The sequence below is a fragment of the Brachyhypopomus gauderio genome, chromosome 3 (genome assembly GCF_052324685.1).
Source record: "Brachyhypopomus gauderio isolate BG-103 chromosome 3, BGAUD_0.2, whole genome shotgun sequence".
Taxonomy (NCBI): Eukaryota; Metazoa; Chordata; class Actinopteri; order Gymnotiformes; family Hypopomidae; genus Brachyhypopomus; species Brachyhypopomus gauderio.
Window position 1 is genome coordinate 18,481,491 of NC_135213.1, and position 16,404 is coordinate 18,497,894.

The 16,404-nt window shown below is 44.7% G+C and overlaps 1 protein-coding gene across 4 annotated transcripts in view; it reads left to right on the forward strand.

Annotated features, from left to right (window-relative positions):
- The window catches only part of LOC143510531 (PH and SEC7 domain-containing protein 1), a 56,166-nt gene that overhangs the window by 28,849 nt on the left and 10,913 nt on the right, over positions 1-16,404 (forward strand). For 3 of the 4 annotated variants that reach the window (XM_076999978.1, XM_076999977.1, XM_076999979.1), the window contains 6 exons: positions 2,010-2,201; positions 2,822-2,902; positions 3,312-3,424; positions 3,809-3,867; positions 4,329-4,418; positions 11,782-11,825. In XM_076999978.1, coding sequence (XP_076856093.1) covers positions 2,010-2,201; positions 2,822-2,902; positions 3,312-3,424; positions 3,809-3,867; positions 4,329-4,418; positions 11,782-11,825 — 579 coding nt within the window. Of the gene's footprint in view, positions 1-478; positions 906-2,009; positions 2,202-2,821; positions 2,903-3,311; positions 3,425-3,808; positions 3,868-4,328; positions 4,419-11,781; positions 11,826-16,404 lie in introns of those variants that run through there. The other variant, XM_076999980.1, reaches the window with a different exon arrangement.

The following is a 16,404-nucleotide window of genomic DNA, read 5'->3' on the forward strand; positions in this document are numbered from 1 at the left end:
TAATCATTAAGAGAGACAACACTCTCATGACAGCATGAGGCAATCCAGTGCAAGATCAGCCTTTGTTTCATCTTTTTTATGCAAACGCTTTGAAATTTGGACTCAAAATAAGTGTTATATAAACAAAGCAATATTATATTTATTATTATTTCATGCATTAATCGTGTGCTATGATCCTTGTATGAACAATGATCTTACACCACTGAGTTGACTACAAACATTACCTCCTCTGAATGAGCCCTCACCAAGTGCACAACAGAGACGGAGAGGTTGCGGCTAAGAGGAAGAGAGTGGGAGGTGTTATATTAGCACGATCCGAACCACAGAGAGACACTGGGAAAACCGGGATTTCAGCCACCCGTACAGGCCCTTCTGTGGAGGAGGTCACTGGAGGTCGGAGCTGAAGTTTACAAAGAGGGAGTGTTGGGGAGGGAGGGGGGAACAGCACACTAGAGAAGAAACCACAGCCAAGTTCCTGAGCAAACAGTGAGAACGAGGCTGATTTGTGGATCGGTGCACAGCGCAGTCTCAGCTGAAGGGACCAGAATGCATCTCCACTGTACAGCAAGCAAATGACAGTTTACAAGAGAATGTCCTGACACTAAGCTCTGTGACTCATCTGTACATGAAGAGAGAGGGAGTGAGAGAGGAGGCATCAGTGCAGGAGCAGGACAGGTGAACATGCAGCATATGTGGAGTGGCGCCCAGGCCCAACGGCCTGACAGAACCAGTGCGTGTGGGTATGATGGAGTCCCGGGGTCACGGGCCTGCGGGGTCACTAGGGCCGCCTCGGTTGGCCGACTTGGCAGGGCGGGTCGGAGGAGAAGGGCCCAGTCTGTCTTCTGTTGGCATGGCAGCAGGTGGGAGAATGGGCCCAACACAACATATCATCATTCAGGATGCAGGTAAGACTTTTGGGTCCTAGCCAGCTGGTTATTCCAATACTCCGGATTACCATCCTACAGTGTCTTTCAATCCTCATTTTAAGATTAGTAATCTTGGATCTTGAAACCACCACATTTTAGTCAGATGTTGCGACACACAGAAATTTTCCAGTGGAATCAAGACATGTGGGTTTGTTCTTGGCAGTCCTACCTTTTCTCCTGTTTGGTAAGCAGTTAATTTTCAGGGACAATAGCCACCGTTCTCAAGGGAGAGTGCTTATCTCCGAGTGGTTTACTCTTACTCATGTGAGTGTGTAAGGAACACAAAAGCAGATCTTAGATCAGCAACTTGAGGACTTCAGTAAATATGAGCCCTTTCTCACCCTTTACCGACACTCTCAAGTGTCCATTCTTGATTTGTTTGCCATTAATGAAGTGAAAAGTAACCCGTTTCCTCCTTTTAGAGGTACCAGAAGCTCTAGGCTCCTTTCACTTTCTGAATCGCACCTGTTTTTGTGCTCCCGTTTGCTTTCCACTGTGGGTTTAAGGTGTGTGAGTCACTGATCAAACAGCCAAACTGACCCAGTGACCCTGCGCTGTCGGGTTCTGAAGCAGGTCTCCCCAGAGGCGCTGCGCTCTCCAGATAATCTTGACTGTCAGAACACGTCTTTCAAAGTTATGCTTAGTTGACCTTCTTTGAATGATCAAGGTTCTACATTTAGTACTTTAGAGGAAAACCTAACCCTGCTCTTTTAAGAACACTGTAGTCACTGAGAACACTGAGAAGGTTAACACATGTAAATACTGAACATTTGCGTTTGTTTATATATGACTTTTCTGTTTCTGGTGCATGTTTGCCTCGGATAAATATCTGTACACTGACTATGATGTCAGTGCTTAAACAATTCCCTGCTTATTCTCATCTTTGTATATCTCAGCTGCTGTGACCCACCAAACAACCCGTCTAATAGTTCTCCATAAATATTTGTCATATGTCACTACCTTAAAACCTGTGATAAGCTGTTGGTTTTTGTAGCGAGCTGAGAACTGACCTTAACTGACCTTAGATAACATTGTTGTATTGAAGTGGAACACCCAGGCCTGTTCCTCTGCATGTCCTCGTAGGGAGAAACCTTCACGCGTGGGCTTCGTCAAAGACCCGGATCAGGACTTGAGTGAGCATCTAAACCTCGGGAGCAGCGACACACTGACCAATGGGAACCGTGCTGACCTGGAAGCTGCTAAGCGATTGGCCAAACGGCTTTTCAATCTTGATGGATTCAGGAAGTGCGACATTGCCCCTCATCTAAGCAAGAAGTATGTGAAAGACTGCTGTCTCCGGCGTAGCCTGCTAAGCCGATATCACTTCAACCTAAACTTGTCTTTTAAACCAGAAAGAACCCGATACAAACATTGAGTGAAATGAAGCAATAGATCTAAGTGATATGGGAAGATTGTTCTATAGTGAATACAGAAATCCCTTTAGTGATGTGTTTGTGATGTTTCTGTATTAAATGTGTTGATTTTGTAGATGCTCCTCTATACCTTGTCCTCAGATTCATTATTTATTATTTAATCTAAAGGATTTTAAAATACCAGTGGTGAGCCCACATTAGTCCTCATATCGATCACATTTATGACTATGCCTGCAGGACTGCAGGAGGGGTCCATACTCCTCCTGTCTGATACGTGACTCTCAGTGTTCCTTACAGGCTGCCTGATTTTTGGATGTCTGGTTTGACCTTTAGACAGAGTGTGACAGTGCATGTTTATATGTTTAGGGTTTAAGAGCTTTCTCTTCTCTGACACCCAGGGAACAGCAGACTCATCCCACCAGCTCTTCTGGAAGAGCTTAAACTGACATGTAATTCACCAACTCACTGTCTTTCTCCCCTTCTTTCTCTGTCTGTCTCCTCCACCCTGAACCTTTTGTCTAGTAATGAATTCAGCCGTATGGTAGCAGAGGAGTACCTGAGTTACTTTAACTTTGCAGGACAGACTTTGGACCAAGCACTAAGGTTTGTGCAGTTTTGGCTACTTATTATTTTAATTATGAAAAGTGTAGCTTCAGTATTTTTAAGATAGGGCAGCCTGAGCCAAAGAGCTTTAGAATGAGATGCAAAATCTCATGGCTGTACTGGTACCATCTTCTTCACTGCACATTATGTGTAGTATGAACTACATATGTGGGGAATAATTTCACTTTATCCCAATGTTTTAACTAGTGTGTTGGGTTTTAGAGTGCCACCTGCTGGTCACCTTTAAGCATAATATACTTCAACATAAATGTGATCCAAAATGTGTCAACCAGGTTAAACCAGGAGTGGCTGAAACAGTGCTGTGGTTGGCTGTGATTTTAGTCAGAGGTGGTATGTTTAAGTGTTTATTTGTTGAAGAGCTTTTGGTCAGTGGTGTTTGTTAATGTAGGACCTTCCTGCTGGAGTTCGCCCTGATGGGAGAAACTCATGAGAGGGAGAGAATCCTGGCTCACTTCTCACGCCGATACCTACAGTGCAACCCTATGCTTATGCTGTCAGAAGGTAAACATGGATGGATGCGTGTGTGGGTGTGTGTGTTTGTTGTGTGTGTGTGTGTGTGTGTGTGTGTGTGTGTGTGTGTGTGTGTGTGTGTGTGTGTGTGTGTGTGTGACGGAGAGAATCGGAGGGGACAAAAATAAAAACTTTGACAACGCTTTGCATCATCTCCACCTAAAAAACATCTCCACACTACCTTATCCAGAGAGCTCACTTTTTTATACAGTTAATTTTGCCCTCACAAAAACATATTAATATGTGCCAGCCAGTGAACAGAACCCAGGCAGCATGCACATCCCAGCCTGAGTCGGGTGGGCATTAGTTGCTGTAATGTACTTGCGTTAATGTGCGTAGCCTCGTTTTCACACCCACGTTGCTCTGTGCTTACAGACGGCGTCCACACACTGACCTGCGCGCTGATGCTTCTCAACACCGATCTGCATGGCCAGGTGCAGTTGTGGGGGAGAGGGGGCAATATTCCAACCAATGGTATCATGGATTCTGAACATAAACCACAGTTGTGTATTAGATGTCCTAGGAATTACATGTTGCCATGCTTTGTTGATTTTTTTTTTTGTATTTAATGTTGCATAATATAACTCTGCGTTCTGTTCAGTGAAAGTAGGTCATGATTTAAGATTCGATTTGCACCTTGGTATGTGCTTTGTTTCTGTATTCTGACCCTCTTTGTTTCAGCTCTCACTCTTTCATAACCACACACACACACACACACACACACACACACACACACACACACACACACACACACACACACACACACACACACACACACACACACACACACACACACACACACACACATACACGTGCATATGAGTTCCATGGTGCCATGCTCATAGTGTGAGCCACAGAAGTGACTGGTGTCTGTGACTCTGGCCTCTCCTGACAGAACGTGGGAAAGCACATGTCCTGCACCCAGTTCATCGCAAATCTGGAAGGACTAAACAGCGGGCAGGATTTCCATAAAGAACTCCTCAAGGTAGATGACACGACCTCCCCCACAGCAGCAAGAGCACATGTGTATATAAATACTCTACACCCACACTTACTGACTGATACTGAAACACTCAAACACCTGCTTTGTACAGCAGCTATATTGTGTGGTGTTCATCGACCTCATGAACTGAGTGAGTCATGTGTGCACACTGCACTGGTCAACGGCAGATTTCTTTTACACTGTTATTGCCTGTGCTCTGGGAGAGATGAGTTTTCCTGTGGGACCTGCTAAGCCATTAGCTTGTTTTTCATTAGATTTCATTATTAGGTTATTGCTTTTGTGTCATGGATAGGAAGCCAGGAATATTTTGGTTCCTCTCATTAGGCCCACAGGCACATTCTAAAATCAATCAGCAGCATCCCTGGCTCTATGCTAATGAGCGTTAACGAGGTTTGTTTCGTTAGAGCTGCTGACGGCTGGCCTTCTGGATTGGTTTTCTGGTTAAAAAAGACATTTTAAGCTGATCAGTGAGTACAGGCGGGATTACATCCACTGCTGGCCACGCCTCCCAGAGGACCATTGTGGCTGTAGAAATTGGTCTGGTTTGCTGTTTGCCTTGATCACAGGTGGCCAGATTATTGCTACATTTACCAGTGACTGTTATGATTAAGAAACGTCATCAATAGAAAAGGGAATCCACAATTACAAGAAATCATTTTTGAAGCAACTCAGTAGTTTTCGTTGTTGTTGTTGTTCAAACTCTGTTTGGCACTGAGATTCTTTTACAGAATGCAAACTAACACAGTGCAGTATCAGATTAAAACAAATGGACTCCTGGTTCAGCTGATGCATCTAATAACAAAGTATGAGTGAGATGCTGAGTTGGCCCTCTGCTGCATGACTGCAGTGAAGTGCACGAGTGATTTGGGTGGTGATGGTGAGGGGACAGCTGATAACTGGACCATGTAAAACATCATGTGCTTTAAATCATGGATACAGTGAAATAATCCTGTATTTGATTATATTTGATAATCCTGTATTTTTGATTATTGCAAATTTACATGTTGTGAGATTAAGTTGGTAACTGCTACTGATTACACCCAATGCCCATTTTATAAGAAACGTTTGCTGAGTGGAAATGTGTTTGTAGATAGAGGCTGTATCAAACCTGTTGTCAAGAACAGTTTGTGTTGGCGTGTGTCCTACTCATCACCAGTCATTAGCTTCTGAGCTACCACCCTTGGCTGGGTATTTATAGGTGACAAATGGCTCTAAGACCAGCTGTGATGCCAACATGAAAAACTGCAGGAACACTGGCAGGTCTGGCAGACTGATAATAGTGCAACATCCGCTCCCATTCTGTTCTGAACCCTATGACCACCCGCCTACCTCTACATGCCCACCATGTTACCTCCCTGATACAACCCTGCACCACTAGCACCAGACTACCACCCCAGTCCCTGCACCTAATCTCTCTGTGTCTGTGGAAGTAAGCTCTTTGAATGTTTTAATTGATTAATTATACAAAGCAAAGGTAAGGACCCATTTCTTCCAAGTATCATAGTGCACTGTGTTCCAAGCAATATCATTACACTATTGTTCACTGTCCATGGTGCTGAAGTCATTGTTGCACTGGTAGTGGCAGGACAGTAAGAGACAGAGTGGTGGGTGGAGCAACGCATATGAGATTTGATGTGGATAAATAATAATAATAATAATAATAATAATAATAATGACCAAACAGAAGGTTTCTATTGTATGATCAAAACACAGATATAGCAGAATTCTTAAAACTTTCACAGTCTCTTTTGCATTCAATTCAAACCTGTTTGTCTCTCTCCCTGTCTCTCTTTACAGCTGCCACTCTGGCTGTCTGTCTCTCTCTCTGTTCTCTCTCCAGCTATCTCTCTCTCCCTGTCACAGTATTTTGCATTTACTCTCTCCGCGTCTTCTATCTCGTTCTCTAGAGCTATCACTCTCTTCCTGTCTGTCTCTATCTGTCTCTCTCTCCAACTATCTCTTAGTCTCTCTCTCCTTCTATCATTCTCTCCCTCACAGCAACAGTTCTTACTTCCCTCCTACCACTCCTGTCTCCTTTTCCTCTCTCTTTGTCCATCTCTCTTTCTCTCCCACACACATATACACATGCATACAGACAAAAACACTTTTGCTGAAACATCAGCTCACAATACACAAAATCATGAAACACTGTACCATGAATGAAAGAATGAAAACAGCACAGAGATTTGAGTGTATGCAGACTGCAGAGAGTGGGTGCTGTTGCCACGACAGCAGTAATTGTATAGATGGTAATTATATCCTGAAGGACACTGTCCTGTTCGGAAGTGGGGCGCCAACAGACCACAGCAGTTGTGGAGCTAAATGAATTCATTTGTCTCCCATTCTATAACAACGGAGGTGATTACATTGTATTCCGTAGAAAAACCTGTTCCAAGTGTTTTTATGTTATTACTTTTTACTGTAATCTACATCTGTCTTTTAAATCTATATCTATTTTTGTAGTCTACATACATTTAATTGACATCTGTCTTTTTAATATACATCTATTTTTGTAATCTACATCTGTTTTTGTAATATGCACCTCTTATTTCCTGGATTAGTGTGTTTGTAGTGTGATTGTAGTGTGATTGTAGTGTATTTGTAGTGTGGTTGTAGTGTGTAGTGTGGTTGTAGTGTGGTTGTAGTGTGTTTGTAGTGTGGTTGTACTGTATTTGTAGTGTGTTTGTAGTGTGGTTGTAGTGTGATTGTAGTGTGGTTGTAGCTGAGAAATTTGAGTTTCCCTTCTTTTTGAAGTCTCATTATCCTTCTGAATATCTCCTTCTGTGTTTTTCACTCTGATTAACAGCTTCTCTTTCTCTGTGTCTCTCTTCTTCTGACTCTCTCTCTTTTCTCTCCCTCTGAAGCTGGAGCAGGTTATAAGTAGTAATAGAATCAGCAGCATTCTTCTTATAGTCTTTTTCATCTTGTTCCATCTACTTGGAAAATGGACAAATGATTCTTTATGTGTGAAGGCAAATACTTCAAATATTTATTGGGTGAATTATGCATTAAAAAGATTTAGAATGAATGACTGGCCAAATTTGGCTCTTCAGCATAAACCCTGGAGCACGTGTTCCTCAGGGCAGGCGCAGCACTGAGCCTGGTGCTCTTAATTTCTTTTTTGATACACTGTATCACAGAAATTCAGTGTATGCTAATAATATGTCTCAGCGATCAGTCAGTAGAAGGTGTGTAACATTAGTGGTACGAACACACAAGATGTGAAATTACGTTCTGAACTCTGGTTACATAATTAAACCATTTTCCTTTTGAGTCAAACTGATATTTCAGCAGATAGCCAAAATAATAAATCACGGTTAATACTATAATATGTATAGCAATGTGTTAATTGTTCACTGTGTTCATCATTCACATGATTTTGCTCTCTTTCACACACAGACACACAGACACACAGACACACACACACACATACACACACACACACACACACCTCTGAGAGACTACTAGAGCAGAATGGTAATCAGTATTCAGAGTGTAGTGCTGTGTGTGTGTGTGTGTGTGTGTGTGTGTAGACGAGTTGGATGGCTACGATTGGCTGTTCAGTAGCTGAGCACGGTGGAAGGGAGAGAAGCAATGAGAGAGAGAGAGAGAGAGAGAAGGGGAGGGAGGCGAGAAGCTCACAGCCTCAATCAGGTCTCCCTGAGACTCACCACTTCCCATCAGCCACGGGCGAAAGGAACGGAACACACGGGCGCCACGGCAACGAGACGTGGCTCATTCCCAGGTCCTCGCTGGAAACCTCCCCACAGTGTTGAGGGGGAGCGCAGGACGGGATTATTAAGAAGCGTCCTCCTGCTGCCGGATGGTCGTCCTTTAGAGCGGAAAATGGGGAAGAGAACGACAGGGTTGGCGCGTTTAAAGTGGAGACGGCGGGATTAAGAGCAGAGTGACGTGTGTCCTCGGAAGCTGGAGTTTTCTCCTCAGAGCCTCAGATCTTCTGGAGGTGGAGTGACGTGAGGGCAGGAGAACAGGAGAGGAGCCCCAGAGCAACAGGAGACCTTCTGCATCCTCCGTCAGGGTGGCTGCCTGAATTTGCACATGGATCTGGAGTTTTTTCTCTCTTTTTTAAGATAATCTTATTTGGCGTCATCTTTTTTTTTTTACTGTCATTTTTGGACAATTTTATGTTTGTTTTGGGTTAATTGATTTTTGAGGTGATTTAGAATTTTTATATATTATAAGCAAGACATTTGTCCATCACATCCTCTTCGTTGTGTGCGTGCACGCGTGTGTGGGTGTGTGTTTGTGTGTGTGTGTGTGGGTGTGTGTGTGTGTGTGTGGGTGTGTGCTCACTTCTGTTCTGTCATCTTTCAGTTTCCGCCCGTTTCATCCATCTGTTGGATTCTGACTGTCCTTTCACACTTCTCCAAGTATCCTTTACCATCTGTGAGTGTGTGTGTGGGTGTGTGTGTGTGTGTGTGTGTGTGTGTGTGTGCGCGCGCGTGTGCTTGTGCAGTTTTTCCTCCTGTTGTATCACCCCTCACCTGTTTTGAATGTAAGTGTGTTCTGGAGTTGGAGTTTGGTGTGCTCCACCACACAAGTGTAGTCTTCACACTTCATCCACCACCCTTGGTTTTCCCACAGATATTGCTTAATGTCTCCTCCCCTGTGTATCTTCATTTTCATGTTACTTTTATTGATTGATTTATTTATTGGATTACACTTTTGATATCTTGCGCTATTGCGATGGATGTTTGGCTGGCAAGTTTCTGAGAGGTTACTATGGCTTCATTGCGCTGTTGGTCTTTTGTTGACAAATATGTCGAGCACTCACTTAACCTCCGAGCTTGTGACAAATTCTCAAGATAGCAGACAGATTGGAAATATGAATCCTGAAGCCTGCGTGAAGATGGATTACCTGTCCCCACCGTGGCAGCACCTTTATCTGTGAAAGTAAAGAAAAGCTGGAGGATCCAGGAGATTCTTGGTCCAGGTACTTTTTAGGGCAATTCATTTTTTCTTGAAGGCATCGGTGCAGCAAAAAGCCAATCTTTAAAGTGATTTTGAGTTTCAGTCTGGAGTGTTCTCCATCGCTACAGCGCCAGCCTGGATTAAAGATTTATTGATTGTTCTTTTCTTTCTGGGCCTTCACCACCCGAGCACCTGCCTCTCTGAGCGAACCCTTAACCAACCCCACCAGAACTGGGGCATTTCTGACCCGCGTGGTTTGGCCTGCTGTTGGAAGCGTCGCTGGTCCGTCTCTGAGCCCACCGTCTAAATCCCGTGGGACGGCACGGCGGCGGACGCCTCTGGACTGGCCCGTCGAGCATTTTGTCCTTCGTCATGATCGGCGTGAACAGCCTGCACTCGGCCGGGCGCCTGCGCTCCAGATCGCTCTGTTCCGTGCGCTACGGGCGCGATTTCCGGATGATGGACCCGTTTCGTTACCCGCGAACACCCCGCTCCCGCTCACTCAAGCCCCTGGTCTTCCCAGACCTGCTAGGCAAGGCCCAGGATGGGCAGAAACACCCGCAGTTCCGCAAGAGGAAGAGGGTACGCCCCCCCCCCCCCAAACCCCCCCCCCCCCCCCCCGACCCCGTCACCTCTCTCCACAGCCTCTTCATGTCCCTCCCATTCGATCTGTCTACCCTGTTTACCTCTTTATTTATCTCTGTCCTCTTTCCCCACGGCCCGTTTCCATGACCACCTCACTGTCCGACATGCTTACGTCTCCCATACCTCCAGCTGTCTCGCCTCCCCCCCTGTGCCCGGGTGGGTGAGCACGGGCGGCTGTAGCAGTTTGGTCTGTTTAACATTAGAAGGGTGCTTTTCCTACCAATTGGCAACATGTAGGATGACTGTGCCAGTGATCCTAATTGATTATGAGGAGTACTGTTTTGGACTGGGCAGGCATTTGTGCTGAGTGGGAGGTGATGGAGGGGTGTTAATATCAGAATGACACTCACTAGTAGATCATTTATAGACTTTCTTCGGCTGCCAGAACTCTGTTTGTTACAGATATTAACATGCCCATGAGTGTGAAGGGAAAGGCAGACTGCAGGTTTTGTTTGGATGGTTGCTGACATCCAGTATTAGGACTGTTTTTCATTAATATTCGCATCACACAGCTTCCACACAAAACCATCACTGCACAGTGTTTTTTTGCAATTTAATTGAGGTTATGATTATGCACAAGAGGTCCCTAAGAAGGGGAAAATGGATTAAACTCTCAGCTATGAGGTTCAAGAACCAAAACAAAAGCAAAAAAAAAACTAAATATATACTATATATAATCTAAATATATACTGATTGTTATTGTACCACGATAGCTGTTAATTATAAGCAATACACACACAGTCGTTGTGCTATCCATAAATACGTTAAACCACACCATCGTCTGACACTGTCCGTTTAAATGCAGCGAGAGTCGCACTGATTACGATTGCTGGCATCCTCTCAGGAGTCTGAATGACAGCTAGAATCTCTTTGGCAGTGGCCAACACCCAGTCCTGGGGGTGAAGACGGGAGACTAATATGGTTGTGATGTGCAGCAGATGCTAGTGGAACATCTCCTCTAGGTTCAGGACGCTAGGAGCTCCTGTTGTGTAGAATGATCAGACACTTTCCCAGACCTTAAACGGGTGTACGTAGGGATACAATGACACTGCTTTTAAGGAGCTAATAATACCTTTCAGCTACAGCTCTGAATACCCAACCTCAACTCCCAATTGATACTGTTTACTCTTTCACCATAGTCAGTGACTATTATACCCCAGAATGTTTTCATTAAAAGCTGAAACAAACCAGTATTACTGATAAAAAAATGCAATTTGTTTAAATAGCTGAAATAGATATAACCTCAGAATGCTGATTTTATCATTCTAGCTAATGCCGATGGTAATCACTAGTATTGGCTCAGAGCAGATCCAATACTTTAATACATTCCCATTTCAAAGAAAAGACACTACATTAGTTCTTCACAAACAATTTCAAATTGTGGTCTAAAGCGTTTGCTGACAGGTGCTAACCATGATTAAGACCCTGTTGTGGTGTTGAGTCAGGACAGTGATGACTGGTGTGACTGGTGTGACTGGCCTCAGTGTCTGTGCCTCAGAACTCTGCTGTTTTAAGTGACTGAGTGGAGGAGATGAAATATGTATGTTTTTTTTCTGTTTGTGTGCTGTTATAGTTGAATATACTGACAGAGGACGTGAGAGACATCAGTGTTAATAAAAATATCTCACTCACCCTTATTCAGGCATGGACATGCATGTACACACCAACACACAAGCACACACACCTACACACAAACACAACCACACACACATTCTTAAAGCATAATATTTGTGGCTAATCAGTAATGACCTGTCATGTGTCTCTGCAGGCTCTGTACAACTCCATCAAGAATGAGAAGCTTCAGTGGGCTATGTGAGTCTTCCACCATCACCTATCGCACATGCACATCAACACACACGTCTTCATCACCATCACCTACCACACATGCACATCAACACACACGTCTTCATCACCATCACCTACCACACATGCACATCAACACACACGTCTTCATCACCATCACCTACCACACATGCACATCAACACACACGTCTTCATCACCATCACCTACCACACATGCACATCAACACACACGTCTTCATCACCATCACCTACCACACATGCACATCAACACATGTCCATGGTCCTGGGAACTTGGCTTTGGCTACAGATTGTGTTGAGTGTTTATGAACTGTGTAAAAATTGAGAACTCTTTTCAGCTACACGCTTGCAGTAGCTCTGACTGTGTATTGACTGCATTAAGGCACATTATTGCATTAAGTTTGTCATCTAGCGTCATTGTTAAAAGGCCTAATTTCTGATTTCATGGTGAAGATGAGAATGCGAGTGGTCAAGAGGACATGTGCTGCATATTCATTTGCATTTCAGGGGTGTGTGTGTGTGTGTGTGTGGGGAGGGGGTGTATTGTTGGTATATCTGTGTGTATTGATGACATCTGCTGTGATGAGACTCTAGGGAGGTTTGGTAGAAACATTACTGTGTCAAAGAGTTCTATTCTTGCTTTTCCATCGCAGTCACCAATTAAAGTCCCTGGCTTTCCTAGCGCTGTTGCCATGGCTACACCTCCATGGCTACCGCTCTGTAACTGCAGCAGAAGCTCTCCTCCTTTGACTGATCTGAATTCGCTGTCGCGCACACACATACCACATACACACACACACACACACACATACAAACACGCAAAAACGCACATCAGTACACTCTTTAAAGGGGTCTGGATGCATACAGAGTAAAGGTGAGCTTACAGTACACCTACTGCCTGTCTTGAAATAGCCTACCCCTTCTGTCTCTCTCACACACACACACACACACACACACACACACACACACACACACACACACACACATTTAGTGTTGCAGCACAAGAACAGAGCACCCAGGAATGCCCAGACCATTTTCCGCTGCGTTGCTGCATAACACACTGCAGACCTTTCCAGTTATCCAGCACTACCGTTTAACGCACACATGCTCACTGCTCCACATGGACGTGCAACACACAATGCATAATGCATGAGGCGGTGACGTGAGCGGCTGTACAGTACACCAGGACACCGGCTCAGGACAAAGGGTGGGGGGTACTGTACAGCTGACGAGAGGCATCAGGGAGGAAACCACAAAGAGAGAGAGAGAGAGAGAGAGAGAGAGAGAGAGAGAGAGAGAGAGAGAGAGAAGGAGGGAGAACACATAAAGGCTGATGGAGTGAGGAGAGCAGGAGAGAGATATATGGACGAAGAGAATAATGGGGAAGATGTGGAGGATGAAGCACACGGCGCATGATGCACAGACGTGCTGCGTCTCCTCCGATCTGCCCTCTCCTGTGTACACATTTAATGGCTACATTCCTGTTGAACACTGCTAGCTGTGCATGGTGGGTAATCATGTGAATGCAGACTCTACAAATCTGCTCAGCTCTCATGTCTGCTGACTGTTGTGGTTTGATAAGCTGGTATATAGTTTAATGTAGTTAGATAGGCTGGTATATAGTTTGATACAGTTTAATAGGCTGGTGTATAGTTTGAGAAAGCTTGATAGGCTGATATAGTGTAGTAGGAAACGCTGCTTCTCCTGTGGTGGACTTGTGTTCAGTCGCCATCTAGGTAAGTGCTTTATGCTCTACCAGTAAGCATCCTTCGGCAAGACTCACCTGCCTCCTCATACTACACTCACCAGACTCCTGAATTCACTCACCTGAGTCCTGACTGCACTCACCTGAGTCCTGACTCTATACTCACAAGACTCCTGATTCTACACTCACCAGACTCCTGATTCTACACTCACCAGACTCCTGATTCTACACTCACCAGACTCCTGATTCTACACTCACCAGACTCCTGATTCTACACTCACCAGACTCCTGATTCTACACTCACCAGACTCCTGACTCTATACTCACCAGACTACTGATTCTACACTCACCAGACTCCTGATCCTACACTCACCAGACTCCTGACTCTACACTCACCTGACTCCTGATTCTATACTCACCTGACTCCTGACTCTATACTCACCAGACTCCTGACTCTATACTCACCAGACTACTGATTCTACACTCACCAGACTACTGATTCTATACTCACCAGACTACTGATTCTACACTCACCAGACTCCTGATCCTACACTCACCAGACTCCTGACTCTACACTCACCTGACTCCTGATTCTATACTCACCTGACTCCTGACTCTATACTCACCAGACTCCTGACTCTATACTCACCAGACTACTGATTCTACACTCACCAGACTACTGATTCTATACTCACCAGACTCCTGACTCTACACTCACCTGACTCCTGATTCTACACTCACCTGACTCCTGACTCTACACTCACCAGACTCCTGACTCTACACTCACCAGACTCCTGATTCTACACTCACCAGACTCCTGATTCTACACTCACCTGACTCCTGACTCTGACTGATATAAACTGTGCAAGAGCATCTGCCAAATGTGCCAAATGTAAATAGAAATGAATAATAGTGATATAATTTTTTTTATTATCCAATTAACATTTTGGATGATGGCGATTCTGCACCCAATTTAACTTTCAGAGGTCAAAGCAATTTCTGAGACTTTTCATATACTATAATGTTACTATTTTTGGTTAAAAAATAACACTATAATTCTTCAGATATTTTTTTAGCACAAGATGCATAAATTATTTTTATGGGGCACTTAGTGGAATCAGAAAGCTGTGTGTTTTTTTTTATCCAAAAATGACCAAAAAAAGTACAAATGTTTTATAAGAAGACGGCACAGGAAACCCACATGTCTACAAGGGATTTTATGAAAGGACAACGATGCTCCAGACCTGTAGTATCTGTCTCTTCAAGCTGCAAACTAAACGTAATAAAGATCTCCTTAACAAGGGTCACGCTGAGTGTTCAGGAACCGGGACAACAAGACGTCTCAAACCCCTCCAGGGCTGCACAAATGTGAAGACAGTTGCTGTGTGAAATATCCCATTTCTCTGGGAATCTTGTGTACATATTTTTTTCCTATAGTGCGCTGCGGTTCATCCCACCCTCACCAAAACATCTGCCTGAATATTATTATTATTTTCTCTCTTGGCCAAATGTCATGACTTGGGAAGCTTTTCCCTCTCTTTGCCTCTATATTGGCTTAACACTGTGTAGTAAGTGCCATGGAGGCAGTTCATTAGACAGTAAAGCTGCGTGCCAGGGTTGTGGGACTGTTGGCCCTCTGCTGTATGTGAGCTGTGATCTGGGCATGTTCAGAGGGTCTGTGCTCTCAGAGAAGCACTCTTAAGATTACAGTTCATGTGGTAGGACTGGCGAAAGTGGCTTCAAATTTGATCAGAATATTTGTTATTTTAGTTACAGAGTTACAGACAGAGGATAGGACAAAGTGTGTGTGTGTGTGTGTGTATGTGTGTGTGTGTGTGTGTGTGTGTGTGTGTGTGTGTGTGTGTGTGTGTGTGTGTGTGTGTGTGCATGTGCATTAGTGTGTGTGTGAACGTGCAGGCACATATATGCATAGTAGCATGTTTTTCGTAAGATTTAATGTGTACATCAGTGTGGATGTTGGTCAAAACAAGACGTTGGACGTGTGTTAAGAAGAAGCACTTCTGTGTGTGTGCGTGTGTTAAGGTGAGGGTAGGCGTGAGTGAGAGAGACGTGTGTGTGTGTGTGTGTGTGTGTTAAGGTGAGGGTAGGCGTGGGTGAGAGAGACGTGTGTGTGTGTGTGTGTGTGTGTGTGTGTGTGTGTGTGTGTGTGTGTGTGTGTGTGTGTGTGTTAAGGTGAGAGTAGGCATGGGTGAGAGAGGTGTGTGTGTGTGTGTGTGTGTGTTAAGGTGAGGGTAGGCGTGAGTGAGAGAGACGTGTGTGTGTGTGTGTGTGTGTGTGTTAAGGTGAGGGTAGGCTTGGGTGAGAGAGACGTGTGTGTGTGTGTGTGTGTGTGTGTGTGTGTGTGTGTGTGTGTGTGTGTGTGTGTGTGTGTTAAGGTGAGAGTAGGCATGGGTGAGAGAGGTGTGTGTGTGTGTGTGTGTGTGTGTGTGTGTGTGTGTGTGTGTGTGTGTGTGTGTGTGTGTGTGTGTGTTAAGGTGAGAGTAGGCATGGGTGAGAGAGGTGTGTGTGTGTGTGTGTGTGTGTGTTAAGGTGAGGGTAGGCGTGAGTGACAGAGACGTGTGTGTGTGTGTGTGTGTGTGTGTGTGTGTTAAGGTGAGGGTAGGCTTGGGTGAGAGAGACGTGTGTGTGTGTGTGTGTGTGTGTGTGTGTGTGTGTGTGTGTGTGTGTGTGTGTGTGTGTGTTAAGGTGAGAGTAGGCATGGGTGAGAGAGGTGTGTGTGTGTGTGTGTGTGTGTGTGTGTGTGTGTGTGTGTGTGTGTGTGTGTGTGTGTGTGTGTGTGTGTGTGTGTTAAGGTGAGGGTAGGCGTGGGTGAGAGAGACGTGTGTGTGTGTGTTAAGGTGAGGG